This window comes from Sminthopsis crassicaudata, chromosome 3, assembly GCF_048593235.1.
Source record: "Sminthopsis crassicaudata isolate SCR6 chromosome 3, ASM4859323v1, whole genome shotgun sequence".
Lineage (NCBI taxonomy): Eukaryota > Metazoa > Chordata > Mammalia > Dasyuromorphia > Dasyuridae > Sminthopsis > Sminthopsis crassicaudata.
The window spans coordinates 575,036,347-575,053,795 of record NC_133619.1 but is presented as its reverse complement, the minus strand read 5'-3'; the positions used below and the strand labels follow the sequence as shown (position 1 = coordinate 575,053,795).

The following is a 17,449-nucleotide window of genomic DNA, read 5'->3' as shown; positions in this document are numbered from 1 at the left end:
CAAGTTAGGTTTCTGTTTTCTTATGTGAAAATATTCTAAAGTCAAATTCATCTTTAAATCCTGTGCCATTTATCTTTTTTATTCTATTTTCATTAAAACAGAAATAGATTATGTTCCTATTTGTATATATTTATCATGAGTTTAAATGATCAGTCCAAATGTAAAATGATTTCATTTGGCTGCTAACATTTTAGTCATGCTTTGCATTCTTTGATTTTTTTGCTTGATTATTTCTTCTCATTTTAAACATAGAAAGGTAGAAATCCAGAGTTTGTGATAACCTTGGCAACAATTATTTAAAAAATTAATTTCTGTAATTCCTACAGTGTTAAGAGAGCAGTAGTATTATTTTCTGTTTTGATAATTGTCTCATAATATACTTTACAACAGCTGAATGTTTATATATATATATATATATATATATATATATATATATATATATATATATACACACACACACACACACCACACATATTAGAAATAAAAGGATGATCAAATATATGATCATTTGGCTAGCATACAATTATAGTTTGATTTTCATATATCTCATGACCCTAATAAGTTCCTTCCAGTGGTCACCTGAACAATGAAAAGATAAGAAAAAGATAGGAAAAATGTAATTTTAAAAATCTCTTTTGTTTATAATTTAAACATTTTCTTAATTCTCTGATCCCTATTAAGTACCAGTTTCTCCATTTATGTTGACTTAAATGAATTGGATTAAATAACACTTTCTAATTATTGTCAGATAAGACTTTTAGTTATTGGAATTGATAAGTAATATATTACCTTATTCATTTGGATTTCCATTTTAAAGGCATGTTGTGAATCCTTCTAACCATTTTGAATAAAGAAATGTAGTGAAACAATGAAAGGTCTTATTAATTTTAAACACTTATAAAGTAACTGATGTTACTACTTAAATAAAAAATTGCACCTCAGTCTAAAGTTTAAAAATATATTTAAATACTTGCATTCCACTTTATCCCTTTTGAGTTTCTAAATCTGGGTATCTACTTTGTGCAGATGTCAGTCACAATGTCTCCTCAGGAAATTTTAATATATTGTGTTAAAAGGTTATCCAGACAGTAAAAAATACATTCTATTATGAAATGAAAAAGGAGCTAACAGTACTCCTCTTATTTCTCTATTTGAGGAGATTTTCCAAAGGAGAAAGAACTTTAAATCTTTTCATGTGACATTATGGCATTTCTTACATACTCTAGAGGATATCCAGCAGATGTTTGCAGAAGTTTGCCTCAAATTAAATTGTTTATTATATATTTAGTGACCTAAAAATTATTATATCCTTCATTCCTATATGATGCTTGTAGAATGTATTGCCTTCCTTATTTTAGGAACCTTTTTATACTGCATTATCATATGTGAATTGCTAATACTATCAGTATAATGTCTCAACCAGTTGAAATAAAAGTTATATCTTCATTTTTCTTTTAATGTAGTTAGTCCTTAATCATTTATCACAGTTTATATTGATAGTATTTTTCTGCTTTCATAGTATTTTTTGTACTTTAAAATTCTCTGTATTTATTAAACTTGCAATTCCATGATGTATGAGTGATTGAATTTTAGATAAATTTGATGAATATTTCACTTTAGTAATGTGAAAATGCTCTCCGTCAGTCAGTGAGTGTAACCTGCCCATACCTTCTCATTCTATGCAAATTCTTGAGTACATTTCTCCGTAAATTCTTTACAGAATTTCCAAAGTGTTGGAGACTTTTCTCTAAATATCTTTATCTGTTGAAATTCAAAGAGATTAATTTATCATATTTCTGTATTGTCATATCTGGATTTAATAAGGGGTGGGAAAACATTAAGCCATTTAAGTATAGTGAAAATGAATAGCTTTTTAGAAGAATTGCATATTATAAATTATTATATAGAAATGTAATCTATCCCACCAATATTTAAAGAAATGCAGATTAAAACAAATCTGAGGTTTCATCTCACACTTCACATTTTAGCAGAGATAACAATAAGAAAATCATTGTTGAAGTGGCTATGGGAAAACAGGCATATTTATGTACTGTTGGTACAATTATTAATTACTCAAACATTATTATGGAATTATTTACTAAATACCAAAATGTTCATGGCATGAGGAAGTCAAAGAATTAGAAACAATATGTATATATATACATATATATAAAATGATTGGAGAATATTTAGAAAATCCTTGATTTATTAATGTAGTGGAATATTACTATGTGTAAAGAAATGATAAGAATAGACAGGTAAGAATATGCAATCTATATCATTGGAAAGAACTTTCCAATCAATTAGCTCAAAATCTATTTAAGTAAGAAACAAAGGACAATATAACACAAGAACTACAATTGTATAAAAAATGAACAAGTCACTGAAAAGAAATTAAACTCTGAATAATTGAAAAACAGCAATGGTCTGTAGCTGGGTCTGAATATATTGATAATATTTTGTTAGATGTATTGGATGTTTTTGCTTAACCTCTTTTTCTTTGTTAAAAAGTTAAGTACAAAGTGGGGTAGCGTTAGGGAGAAGAGCAGGAAATTCTGAGATGATTTTGATGTAACAACAAAACCTCAATTATACTTTTAAAAAATAATAAATCAAAAATTAAAATTTGGGATATATATCCTATGAAAAACAAAACAAAAGTAGGAAGTCAAAATGTTGGAGACACAGGGAATTATCTTGAGAAACTATATTAGAATAATGTCAAGAAAAGCCAACTCATTTTTTATGTTACTTATCAGAGAAAAACATTTTTCCTAGTTGGTAATAAGAACAAATACAAAGTAAACAATAAGATATTCCTAAGGTCTCTTCCAACTTCATAAACAATTTTATCACTAAGAATTCTATAATATAACATGCCAGTGACTTGTCTCCCAAGAATAGCTCAGGCTTGTATTTGTGTGTGTATGTCTGTGTGTGTGTATGGGGGAGGGGGGGAGGTATTGTTTCTTTGTTGAAGGATCAGTAGTTCAGCCTATCACAACTTCTTTTGTCTGCTGATCTTTTTTCTTATCTCTACTGAAAACTGCTGTCTTATCTCTATTGCTTATTGTCTCTAGTGACCCTCTTAGTTTCTAATCTCCACTGTTCTTTCTGAATTTAAAAAAAAAAAAACAACAACAACTTTTCCTTTTTGTTCTCTCTTTTGCATGAAAGGCTGGATGTATACAGATTTCAGCAGCCAGAACTTCCTTTCATATGACAGACTAACCAGCTTTAGGTAGTGTGAACTCTCACTTGTGCAGTTGATCTGAGCCCACAAGTCCTGGTTTGAATCCCAGCTCTATCAATTATTGTTTTTGTGACATTGGACAAGTAACCTTAGCATTTTCAGCTTTAGATTACTTGTTTCTTAGGAGTGGTGTTTAACCAGGAAATTATCAAGCTTACTTCCATCTCTAAATCCTATAAATTCTCTGAGGCAGCTAAAGTATCATAGCACATTAAGTTTGATTTTTTTAATTATCACAATATATTCATTGTTGTTGTGTGCCAATTTTGCCATCAAAAACTTGGCAAGAAGGAGTGGAGTTTGGGGAAGTTGTGGGATACTAGTTCCAGTTTAGAAGTGTTTTGAAATCTTAAGAATTCTGATTTTCACATAGCCAGATTCTTATTATAAACTTGCTAGGCCAAATTGTACTTGTGAACATTAACATAATACTAGTTGTGAGCTTGAATATAACAGACCAAACTTTAAAATATCACTTTTCTAAAATGTATCAAACGCTATAAATCAGCCATGAATATCAGTACAGACAGCCATGATTTCTAAGAAAAATTAGTTTGGGTTTAAACTATGGAAAATATGATTTTAAAATTAAAATGCATCTTATTACCCCAGCCTTTCTATGTTGCTTATTTATGTTATAGTTACATACTGCCAGTAGTAAATGTATCAGTCCTATAACCTCATTAATTAGTAGTAATTAGGAGTTAGTAGCAATTCCATAACAAATAATTTTAAGCTATCTCTTTGTATAAGATCATAAATACATATATAACATTTAACTTTAAGTGATCTCTTTTTGTTTAGAGTATGACAGGTAACTGACAGTTACCTAAGATTATATGCACATCTATTAGTCTTTGATAAGTGTTTTATGCCTATAACTGTTAATGTGTGATATATGGATATATACATACACATATACATATGGATATATGTGTATAAATGTATATATATATTTATGTAAATGTCCTAGAATTTATTATCTTGTTATAAAGACAAGGCACAACATATAGGAAACTAGATAATAATGACCAGCACGAGATACTAGTATAAATTTATCTAGTATAAATTATACTCAAAATTTGAAGAAATGAAAAATAAGGAAAAGAACATTATGGATTAGGATTCTAGGGGAGGTCAGAGACAACTTCTAGATATAGAGATAAATTTTGACCTGCCTTAATTTATATCAATAATCCTACAATTATTGGGAAAATATATTGATGCTAACTTCAGGTACATGCATTTCCCTGATCTCTGATTAGTCATTATTAACAGGAAGAAGGAAGGAATCAGGTGTAATAATTACAGGGCAAAAATATTTTCATAATTTCCAGATATTTGGAGTCACTGTAATGTATTGCCAATGATCATCTGTTGTAGTTTAGGGATTTAGCAGCTGCTTTTGCTATTCACTGTTGAATTGAAATCCAGTGTGTTCTGGTGCTAATCCATGAAATGATCTCATTGTATTGCTATTTCCAGCAACAACAGTCTCACACCAAATTCTGTAGAGAATACCATCATTATTATGAAGTACACCTGCTTTTTTCCCTTCTTCATACCTTAGTATCCTCCAAATTATTTCAAGTTTCCATTTTATTTCTACAACTTTAAAATATTACATTCACTTTTCTCAATGTTATTTTATAACATAAATTATTAAGGATAAAAAGTTGTATCTTTAGAAAACATGCAGCTTTTGTCCTTTTAATATTTCAACAGGTCCGAATTGAACAAGTAATAGTTGCTGAGCCTGGGGCAGTTTTATTATATAAAATTTCTAATCTTCTTAAATTCTATCACCATACAATTAGGTAAGTAAAATCACTGTACTTTGTAACTATTGAAATACACTTGTAATTGTCATCAACATGGGTATTTCTTCCATTAGTACATATCACATGTATCTCATGTATGTAGTAGCCTTTGTCTCCTTGTATAATTCTTGACCAGCAGATCTTTCAAAAAGAATCCACCTAACATTGTTGGGATCTCTCCATTACCCCTTTTACACATTGAAGATAAGAGTGGAACTTAATGATTATGCATTTATAATATTTCACTTGCATTACCTGACCATGATTTCCCAATAATACATTTCCCTAATAGTATCTCTTGTACTATTTCTTGAATGTAATTAGATCACTTACAATTTGGATTAAATCCCACCTTTACATTAAATTTAAGTTCTAATACCATATAAATTTATATTTTCAAAATTGGTGAAATCAACTACATGATAATAATAATAAATAAAATTAAGATGCTATTTTACAGAACAATTTATATATTATATACACACACACACACACACACACATATTACATAGCAGGACACCTTTATAATACTTTGTTTTGGTTTTTAAATATCAGGTTATATTTTTGTCTTAATCCAAAATTCAGCCCATCTAATTTGTTGTAAAGAATTAAATGTTACACATAAATATTATGCTAGAATGGTGAATCAAATAATTGTAATTTGTTAAATAATCAAATATTGATAGCCAACAAAGTTGTTTGAACCTTCAAATGTCAATACAAAGGGTATTTTCTTAAAGATTAAAAGTTTTGTTTGTTTTAAAGGTTATTACCTTTATATATAGAAGAAAAGAAATTGCTGAACCTGCCACTAGTAGTGCAGGAATACAGAACCTAACCTTTCCTTTGCTTAAATAGCTCATTTTCCCTTAAACCAAATAACCATGAACTGTCTCCAGTTTTAGGGTACTGTGGTAAAGTGGCAGAGATTTAGGGTTTTGTTAATGGATAGTCCACTCTTAATACTCTAAAATAATGAAATCACTATATCTTATCAATACTTAGTGAGTGCATTTATTCATTGATAACTAAACATGAAAAAATGTATCCTTTTAACAGCTTTGCTTTTTTAAACTTAGAGCAAGTAGTATTCTCTGGAATTGCAGGTTGTACTATACTCCTAAATGCAAAAAGTTTGATGTTTAGTAGTGTTTTTGTTTTTGTTTTCCTATTTTTGACAAAGCTCCAATTTTCCTTTTTTAACTTTTGATAAGTTAAGGAGTTAAAGGATATAGACTTTTTTTTTTTTGCATAAAGGATAATATAAAATATTTAAAGCCTTTTTTTGATAAGATATTTAAGGAAAGTGATCACCATACTTTTAGTCATCTTCAGATAATAAAAAATGTCTTTCCTTGATTTTTCCCTTTGCATTCCTAGTTTTTACATCTTTATTATATTATATATAATTTTTTAAAGAAAGCATTGCATCTGATATTCTGATAGCTGAACGTTGTCCATTACTACTTTGTGAAAATATCTAAATACTCTGCTTTTCAGTGGTATTGTAGGAAACAGTGCAACCACATTATTGACCACCATTGAAGAAATGCATTTGCTAAGCAAAAAAATATTCTTTAACAGCTTGAGTCTTCATGCAAGTAAACTAATGGATAAGGTATGTTTTTGAATTATTGATTTAAATGTGTTAATATGTTATTTATGTAATATATGAATTGTCTTATCTGAATTTGTTTAGAAGAATTTATGTATTACTTTTTTTCTTTCTTTTTTTTTTTTTTTTTTTTTTTTTGCTAAGGCAATTAGGGTTAAGTGACTTGCCCAGGATCACATGGCTAGAGAGTATTAAATGTTTGAGGTCATCTTTGAACTCAGATCCTCCTGACTTCAGGGCTGGTGCTCTATCTACTATCTGCCCCAATGAAATCTTTTAAAATTTCTAATTTGAGACATTCACTAGGCAGTTTAAGATATGATATGATATGAGTTCAAAGAGGTGTTAGAGCTAGATAAGTAGATCTCAAGATGATCAGCAGTTAACAGTTTAATTCATGAGAGATGATGAGATCACCAAGTGAAATAGTATAGGGGGAAGAGAAGGGGCCCCAAGACAGAACCCTGAGGGACAGCCAAGATTATTAGGATGTACATCTAGTAAAGTAGACTAAGAAGCAGTCAGAAAAGTGGGAGGGAAACCAGGAGAGAGTATAATGAAAACTTTGATACAAGAAAGAATCAAGGAGAAGAGTATGATAAAAATTGTCAAAGGCTACCAAGAGAACAAAAAGAGTGAGGATCTGGTAAAGGCTGTTAGGTTTAACAATTAAAGGATCACTAGTAAGTTTGGAGAGAACAATTTCAGTTCAATGATAAGGTGAGGGACTCAAAATATAGAGTTAAGAGAATAAGAGAAAAGGAAGTTGGGGCACCAATAATAGGTAGACTTCTCAAAAATGTGGCTACAAAAGAGAGGCGACATAAGTGACAATAGTTCAAAAGTGAGGGGTTTTTTTGGTGAGTGGTAGAGTCATAGTCATGTTTGTAGGCAATAGAGGAGAAGCCATTAGAAAGATTGAAATCATAATGTAAGAATGGGATGGTAGAGAGGGAAATCTGTGAGAGAAGATGGGATAGAATGAAGTCATTGTGTTTTTTTTTTGTTTTTTTTTTTTTTTATTATATATATATATATATATATATATATTTTATAATATTATCCCTTGTATTCATTTTTCCAAATTACCCCCCCTCCCTCTATTCCCTCCCCCCGACGACAGGCAATACCATACATTTTACATGTGTTACAATATAGTCTAGGTACAATACATGTGTGCGAATATCATTTTCTTGTTGCACAATAAACATTAGAATCCGAAGGTACATGCAACCTGGGCAGACAGATATTAGTGCTAACAATTTTCATTCCCCTCCCAGTGTTTCTTCTCTGGGTGTAGCTACCTCTGTCCATCATTGATCAACTGGAAGTGAGTTGGATCTTCTTTATGTTGAAGATTTCCACTTCCATCAGAATACATCCTCATACAGTATTGTTGTTGAAGTGTATAGTGATCTTCTGGTTCTGCTCATCTCACTCAGCAACAGTTGATTTAAGTCTCTCCAAGCCTCTCTGTATTCCTCCTGCTGGTCATTTCTTACAGAGCAATAATATTCCATAACCTTCATATACCACAATTTACCCAACCATTCTCCAACTGATGGACATCCATTCATCTTCCAGTTTCTAGCTACAACAAAAAGAGCTGCCACAAACATTTTGGCACATATATGTCTCTTTCCGCTCTTTAGTATTTCTTTGGGATATAATCCCAGTAGTAGCGCTGCTGGGTCAAAGGGTATGCACAGTTTGATAACTTTTTGGGCATAATTCCAGATTGCTCTCCAGAATGGCTGGATTCTTTCACAACTCCACCAGCAATGTATTAGTGTCCCAATTTCCCCACATCCCCTCCAACATTTGTCATTATTTGTTCCTGTCATCTTAGCCAATCTGACAGGTGTGTAGTGGTATCTCAGAGTGGTCTTAATTTGCATTTCTCTGATCAGTAGTGATTTGGAACACTCTTTCATGTGAGTGGATATAGTTTCAATTTCTTCCTCTGAGAATTGTCTGTTCATATCCTTTGACCATTTATCAATTGGAAAATGGTTCGGTTTCTTATAAATTATGGTCAGTTCTCTATATATTTTGGAAATGAGACCTTTATCAGAACCTTTGTTTTTAAAAATATTTTCCCAATTTGTTACTTCCCTTCTAATCTTGTTTGCATTAGTATTATTTGTACAGAAACTTTTTAGTTTGATGTAATCAAAATCTTCTATTTTGTGATCAATAATGATCTCTAGTTCTCCTCTGGTCATAAATTCCTTCCTCCTCCACAAGTCTGAGAGGTAGATTATCCTCTGTTCCTCTAATCTATTTATTATCTCCCTCTTTATGCCTAAATCATGGACCCATTTTGATCTTATCTTGGTATATGGTGTTAAGTGTGGATCCATATCTAATTTCTGCCATACTAATTTCCAGTTTTCCCAACAGTTTTTTCCGAATAATGAATTTTTATCCCTAATGTTGGAATCTTTGGGTTTGTCAAAGATTATATTGCTATAGATGTACCCTTTTTTGTCCTTTGTATCTAATCTGTTCCACTGATCTACCGGTCTATTTCTTAGCCAATACCAAATGGTTTTGGTGACTGCTGCTATATAATATAGCTTTAGATCAGGTACATTTAGACCACCTTCCTCTGAGTTTTTTTTTCATTAGTTCCCTTGCAATTCTTGACCTTTTATTCTTCCATATGAATTTTGTTGTTATTTTTTCTAGGTCATTAAAATAGTTTCTTGGGAGTCTGATTGGTATAGCACTAAATAAATAGATTAGTTTGGGGAGTATTGTCATCTTTATTATATTCGCTCGGCCTATCCAAGAGCACTGAATGTCTTTCCAATTATTTAAATCTGATTTTATTTTTGTGGCAAGTGTTTTGTAATTTTTCTCATATAATTCCTGACTTTTCTTTGGTAGATGGATTCCCAAATATTTTATACTCTCAACATTTGTTTGGAATGGAATTTCTCTTTGTATCTCTTGCTGTTGCATTTTGTTAGTGATATATAAAAATGCCGAGGATTTATGTGGATTTATTTTGTATCCTGCCACTTTGCTGAAATTTTGAATTATTTCTAGTAGCTTTTTAGCAGAGTCTTTGGGGTTCTCTAAGTATACCATCATGTCATCTGCAAAAAGTGATAGTTTAATTTCCTCATTTCCTACTCTAATTCCTTGAATCTCTTTCTCGGCTCTTATTGCCGAGGCTAGCGTTTCTAGTACTATATTGAATAGTAATGGTGATAGTGGGCAACCTTGTTTCACTCCTGATCTTACTGGGAAAGGTTGCAGTTTATTTCTATTGCATATTATGCTTACTGACGGTCTTAAATATATACTCCTGATTATTCTAAGGAATAATCCATTTATTCCTATACTCTCAAGAGTTTTTAGTAGGAATGGATGTTGGATTTTGTCAAATGCTTTTTCTGCATCTATTGAGATGATCATATGGTTCTTATTAATTTGATTATTAATATGGTCAATTATATTAATAGTTTTCCTAATATTAAACCAGCCCTGCATTCCTGGAATAAATCCTACTTGATCATAGTGTATTATCTTGGAGATGATTTTCTGAAGTCTTTTTGCTAATATCTTATTTAAGATTTTAGCATCAATATTCATTAAGGAGATTGGTCTATAATTTTCTTTCTCAGTTTTTGATCTACCAGGTTTAGGTATCAGTACCATGTCTGTGTTATAAAAGGAGTTTGGTAGGACTCCTTCATCCCCTATTTTTTCAAATAATTTATATAACATTGGGGCTAATTGTTCTTTAAATGTTTGGTAGAATTCACATGTGAATCCATCTGGCCCTGGGGATTTTTTCCTGGGGAGTTGATTAATAGCTTGTTCTATTTCTTTTTCTGAAATGGGACTATTTAAGCAATTTATCTCCTCCTCTGTTAATCTAGGGAGCCTATATTTTTGGAGAAAGTCATCCATTTCACTTAAGTTATCAAATTTATTGGCATAAAGTTGGGCAAAGTAACTCCTTATTATTTCTCTAATTTCCTCTTCATTGGTGGAAAGATCCCCCTTTTCATTTGTAAGACTATCAATTTGATTTTCCTCTTTCTTTTTTTTGATCAAATTTACCAAAGGTTTATCTATTTTATTGGCTTTTTCATAAAACCAACTCTTGGTTTTATTTATTAATTCAATAGTTTTTTTACTTTCAATTTTATTGATTTCACCTTTTAATTTTTGTATTTCGAGTTTAATTTTTGGTTGGGGGTTTATAATTTGGTCTTTTTCTAGCCTTTTAAGTTGTAAGCCCAATTCGTTAATCTTCTCTTTCTCAATTTTCTTCAAATAAGCCTCTAAAGATATAAAATTTCCCCTTATTACTGTTTTAGCTGCATCCCAAAGATTTTGATATGATGTCTCATCATTATCATTATCTTGGGTGAAATTGTTAATTGTTTCTATAATTTGCTCTTTCACCCAGTCATTCTTTAAGATGAGATTATTCAGTTTCCAATTACTTTTTGGTCTATTTACCCCTAACTTTTTACTGAATGTAGCTTTTATTGCATTGTGATCTGAGAAGAAGGCATTTATTATTTCTGCCTTCCTACATTTAATTTTGAGATCTTTATGTCCTAATATATGGTCAATTTTTGTATAGGATCCATGAACTGCTGAGAAGAAAGTATATTCCTTCCTATTGCCATTCAGTTTTCTCCAAAGGTCTATCATTCCTAGTTTTTCTAATGTTCTATTTACTTTTTAAATTTCTTTCTTGTTTGTTTTGTGGTTTGATTTGTCTAAATCTGAGAGTGCAAGGTTGAGATCTCCCACTATTATAGTTTTACTGTCTATTTCTTCTTGCAGTTCTCTTAACTTTTCCTTTAGAAAGTTAGATGCTATACCACTTGGTGCATATATGTTTAGTATTGATATGGCTTCATTATTTATGCTACCTTTCAGCAGGATATAGTTTCCTTCCTTATCTTTTTTAACGAGATCTACTTCTGCTTTTGCTTTATCTGAGATAAGGATAGCTACCCCTGCTTTTTTGGCTTTACCTGAAGCATAATAGGCTCTGTTCCAACCTTTTACCTTTACTCTGTATGTATCTCCCTGCTTTAAGTGTGTTTCCTGTAGGCAACATATTGTAGGGTTCTGCTTTTTGATCCAATCTGCTATCCGTCTCCGTTTGATGGGATCGTTCATCCCATTTACATTTACAGTTAAAATTACTAATTCTGTATTTCCTGCCATCGTATTATCCCCAGATTATGCTTTTTTCCCTTGACCCCCCTGATCCCCCTCCCCGATATTTAATTTACAGACCCCCCTTGTGACGTGCAACCCTCCCTCTTTTTTTTTTTTTTTTTTTTTAGGATCCCTCCCCCCTCCCTCCAAGTCCCTTCACTTATTCTCCTTTTCCTTTTCCCTTTTCCTCTCCCCCCTTTTAATGAGGTGAGAGAAAATTCTCTGAAAAACAAATATGTTAATTATTTACTCTTTGAGCCTCTCCTGATGAGAGTAAGATTCACACAATGATTCTCCCCCTCACTAAGTTCCCTCAGATATGGTGTATTTTCTATGTCTCTTCCTGGGATGTAGTTTCCCTCTTTTTATCACTCCTTCCCCTTTTTCTGAACCGACCTCCTTCCCTTTACTACACCCCCCTTTTTTTCTTTTATATCAATAAAATCAAATTATCCTTGAGTATTTTTTATATACCCACAACAGAGTTACAGTTCTCAAGGGTTCTGTGTACCTTTTTCTGTTTCTCTTCAGTCTTGTGGATGTAGATCAAATTTTTTGTTTAAGTCTGGTTTTTTTCTTAGAAACATATAGAATTCCTCTGTTTCATTGAATGACCATCTTCTTCCATGGAAAAAGATGCTAAACTTAGCTGGGTAGTTCATTCTTGGTTGCAGTCCTTGATCTTTTGCCTTACGGAATATCAGGTTCCAGGCCCTTCTATCTTTTAATGTGGAGGCAGCCAGATCTTGGGTGACCCTTATTGTGGCACCTTGGTATTTAAATTGTTTTTTTCTAGCTGCTTGCAGGATTTTCTCCTTTGTGTGGTAATTCTGCAGCTTAGCCACTATATTCCGTGGTGTTCTTTTTTTAGGGTCTATTTCAGAAGGAGTTCGATGAATTCTTTCCACATCTACTTTCCCTTCTGTTTCTATTATCTCTGGACAGTTCTCTTTGATAATTTCCTGTAAAATAGAATCTAGGCTCTTTTTTTGGTCATAGTTTTCTGGAAGTCCAATAATCCGCAGATTATCTCTCCTAGATCTATTTTCCAGGTCTATAGATTTTCCCAGTAAGTATTTGACGTTGTTCTCCAGCTTCTCATTTTTTTTTGTTTTGTTTGACTGATTCTTGGGTTCTCTGTGAATCATTCATTTCTATTTGTTCCATCCTGACTTTTAAGGAGTTATTTTCTTCTTTCACAGTTTTTAGTTCTTTTTGTAAATGCCCAATTTCGTTTTTAAATGAATTATTTTGCTCTATTGAATTTTTTTCCATTTCCCTAATTTTTTTTTTTGAGAATTATTTTCTTTTTCCAATTCAGAAATTCTATTTTCTTGAGACTTTTTTATCTTTTCCAATTCAGAAATCCTACTTTCCTGTGTTTTTTTAACCTTTTCTAATTCACTAATTTTGTTTCCCTGCATCTCCTGTGAATTCTTTATTTTTTCCAACTCCAATTTCAGGACGTTGTTATTCTCTATCATAGCTTCCCTTTCCTTTCCCCATTTTTCTTCGATCTCCCTCAATTTTTAAAGAGCTTCTTCTAGGAGAGAGTTATGTGATGGGGGGCAGGAATCGTTCCCCTTTAGGTTGTTGTCTGCTGATTCTCTGCTGTTAACTTCCTCGGGGTTGGATACCCGCTCTTTCTCTGTATAGAAGGAATCTATGGTTTTTCTAGCTTTTTTGCTCATACTTAAAAAAATGTTTTGGGGTCTGTCCCTGGGGTAGGAAATTATTTACTTCTTTACCAGCTTCCTCCCAGACTGGATGGATGCAGCGGCCCCTGCGCCTGAGCTAAGAGAGAGCTCTGGGAGAGAGTTCCCCACCCCCTCCCTGGAAGTGCCTCAGAGGTGATTAGCACTGCTGTGCTTCGAGGGCGTAGAATAGTGAAGACAGCACGAAGCCCAGCCTATGTGTCCCGGTGGGGAGTGGATGTCTGCAGCAGGTGACGTGAGAAGCCCCTGCGCTCAAACTGGAAGTGTCTGCCAGAAACCGCGGTCCCTAGTTCAAAGGTTCCGCTTCTCTGGGACTTCCTGGAGCTGAGTTCCACTCCCTCCAGCTAAGCTAGGCAGTGTGTGTTGCCTTGGGCCGTATCCACCCACTTGTCAATCTCTTAACTATTCTCAGGAGGGAGCTGAGGCCACACCCCCTGGTGCCAAGAGTTCTGCTGAGTCACCCCCAGGATTGGGGAAAATCTAATTTGAGTTTTAAAATATTTTGGCTTTCTCTTCTGAACTGCTAAATAATTAGCAGAGAAGAGCTAACAGCCTGTGCCAGATTCCTTTACCTCAGTGGCTTCTCTGATCCCAGAGCCCTTCCCAGCGCAATGGGCGCAGTGTGCCCCTACCCCACCGTCTGTGCTGGTCTTTCTTATTCCTCCCCTGAGAACTGACCTTTCCTGTTGAAACTCCAGATTCTCTTCAGCTGGTAAGTCGTGCTTCCAGTCCTTGTGGTATCTATCAGTCCAACGCTATTTCTGAGGCTGATTTATCTAATTGGTTGTGAGGGAGTGAGGACGTTCACTGAGTCGTGTGTTTCTTCTCCGCCATCTTGGCTCCGCCCGGAAGTCATTGTGTTTGAAGAAGGTTAACTTTGACAGAGAAGAATTGGCCATTTTTTCATGGCAGAGATGGTGATAGAAGGGATCTGAGTTATATGAGATGATGAGAAGGAGAGAAGTAGAAACTCTTCTGGGAGAAGGGAGGAAGGGAATAAACATTTATGTAGTACCTGCTTTGCACCAAGCACTGGGCTAAGCACTTTACAGAAATAATCTCATTTGTTCCTCATAACATCTCTGAGAGGTAGTTGCAACTATTATCTCTATTTTAGAATTAATGAAACTGAGACAAAAAAAAGAAAAAGTTAAATGATACAACTAAGTATTTGTAGCTGGATCTAAACTTAGGATTTCTGCACTCCAGGACCAGTGTTTTATAACTACTGTGTCACCTAATAGCCCAACTGAATTCTTGATGAATGGCCTGAATTTTTTCTATAAAGCAGAGTTCTTAGCATAGAGAATAGTAAAGTAGGGACCTTGGGAGGGTTGAGGAGTAATGAAAAGCATTAGAAAGATTGCTGTGGTGAAGGTTAACGAATTCATCAAATTAGGTTAAAAGATTGTCTTGAGCAGTGGGGCCCATTTGAAATTGTGTAATGATATAAATTTGTAGTGGGCCCATTAGCATGGATTTATGATTTTTCTCTAGGTTCGTTCAGCAGCACATGAGTAGGAGTGAAAACAGGAAGCTGAAAGTTAGCCAAGACTGAGGCTTGGCTCAGAGCTTGGCAGTAGGATAGAAGAATGAGGGACTAGAGAGAAAAGGACAGTATAGAATGGAACTGATGTCCCAAAGGTTCGGTATGGGCCAGGGGTGGGGGGAGAGGGGGGAGAGTATAGCCAGGACATGGGTAATGGTGTGAGGAAAGAACTTGGAGGTGGAGGGATTTGAAGGCCCGGGGAGGAAGAAGAACAGGGTTTAGGATTGTAGGCAGAAGGAAAGATGGAATGAAAACAGATTGTGTTAACATAAGGGAACTTCAGAGTTCCTTGATTGGTCATCACCCATGTGTTCAGTTCTACACTGTCACCTTGAGTTCCTTATCTTTTCTCTGTGTAGCTGAGGTGAAGTGGAGGAATATGCTATGGGAAATGAGAAAGTTGAGGAATTGTGAAAAGGAGGTATTTGAAAGGGTGTCAGTATGCATGTTGATGTTCCAAGTGTGGCTTCAGGAGAAGGAAAGTACAGAAAAACCAGGAGACAGGCACTGAACTCATTGAAGGGCCCTGGAGAACTATAGATAACAGCTACCAGAATCTTGATCGAGTATTAAATATAGAGTGAATAAGTCTCAAATGAAGAGAAATTACTGAATGTTGATGGGAGAGAAAGAGCCTGAAAGTAGAATGAGGATCAAAAAGTTTTCCAACTTCCCCATTATTATTACTAGTAAGTAGGGGTTCTGAGTGAAAGTATATCTAGAACTGGAAAGGATATTCAGAGAAGTTTTGTCATCAGGAGGGAGCCAGGTTTCAGTGAGTAAAAGATTATAGTAGTGGAAAGGTAAAAAGTTTCCTATCCCTTAAAGTCATATCCTTTCATCTCTTAGCATCTTTAAGACTCAGCTCTACGGCCACCTTTTATATGGAGTACTCTTGATTACCCTCAACTGCTACCTCTCCCCAAATCATCTTTTATCTATCATGTGTCTCCCCAGTGAAAATGGAAGCTCCTTGAAGTGAAGGAATGTTTTGTCTTTGCCTTTTTGTCCTTACAATGTAGAATAGTGGTTGTACATAAATGCTTGTTGGTTGATTTGCACACTGATTTAACATCAGTTTCAGAAGTTATTTCCTGTCAGAGATAACATACATAAATTTATCTCTTTTTAGTGGATGGCCAAAGATGAATAGTAACATAGTAATAAGATAAATAGTAAATGGTAACCGTAGTTCTTTTTTTAAAAATTCATCCCTGTATGTTTCCCCAAAGTCATTGATAGCCCTAACATAAAAAAAAATATATTTTATAAAACTTTAAGAATTCTTCCAAAAAGTTTATCACAAGTACTTTTCTTTTTTTTTTTTTTTTTCCCTTGGCCTGTCTTTGAACATTCACACTGTAGCATGTGCCCTTTTTATTTATGAGGCTGACATCTTGACACCTTATAGACAATCAAATTTAAAATTGGGCCCAATATAACTGTAAATGAAGTACTTAAAGGTAAAGATTAAAATTAGGTGCAATGCACCATTGAAACTTTTGCAACAAAGTATAGGCATGGAATCTCATAGTTGCTGCAAAATCAAAAGCAAATGACTTGCCTATTTTTTGTTTTTCAATTCCTAAGTAGGATTTTGACTTAAGTATACAAGTTCATCTGTGAACTGTTCGATGTTGGTATTCCCTCCAACAGTGCAATTTACAAACTTTGAACTTTGCTTGACAATTATGTATGATTCTGGTCCATGCATGTCCTTTGATCAAGTCCTGTGAACATATAATGAATGTACCAAAAGTCTTTCTCTTTCATCTGATGCTTATATTTTAGCCTGTCATTGCTTATCCTTCAGCCTTTCCACATAAATAATCCATTTCCCTTTTCTCTTGTATGCTTCTTTGATATATCTTTTATAATAATTTTTCATTTATTGATAATAATTATATTACTGTATAAACTATAGGATTATCCCATCTTATTGAGCATTATAATGTGAACAATCATAATTCTTTGTTCATTTTATTTTTTCTTTGTGAATAGTTTAGTAAAACTCTTTTTAGTGAATCAATCATTAAGCATTTACTAAGAATCTCATGTTCTAGCAGGACAACTCAAACATAGAGTCCTTTATAGTCAACAAAAGAAACAGAAGTGTTACCTCTTTAAACCAGTTTTGTGGTAAATAAGATAATGGAATATTCTTTATAAAAGTCTTACTTGTTCTAATCAGATATAACTTTTGTGCATATACCTTATTCTCTTTTTTTATTAATTTTATAATTATAACATTTTTGACAGTACATATGCATAGATAATTTTTTACAACATAATCCCTTG

At 33.4% G+C, this 17,449-nt stretch overlaps 1 protein-coding gene across 1 annotated transcript in view; it reads left to right on the top strand.

The window, feature by feature from the left end:
- The window catches only part of COG6 (component of oligomeric golgi complex 6), a 115,715-nt gene that overhangs the window by 62,417 nt on the left and 35,849 nt on the right, over positions 1-17,449 (top strand). Inside the window, 2 exon segments of the mRNA XM_074304848.1 lie at positions 4,979-5,070; positions 6,574-6,691. Coding sequence (XP_074160949.1) covers positions 4,979-5,070; positions 6,574-6,691 — 210 coding nt within the window.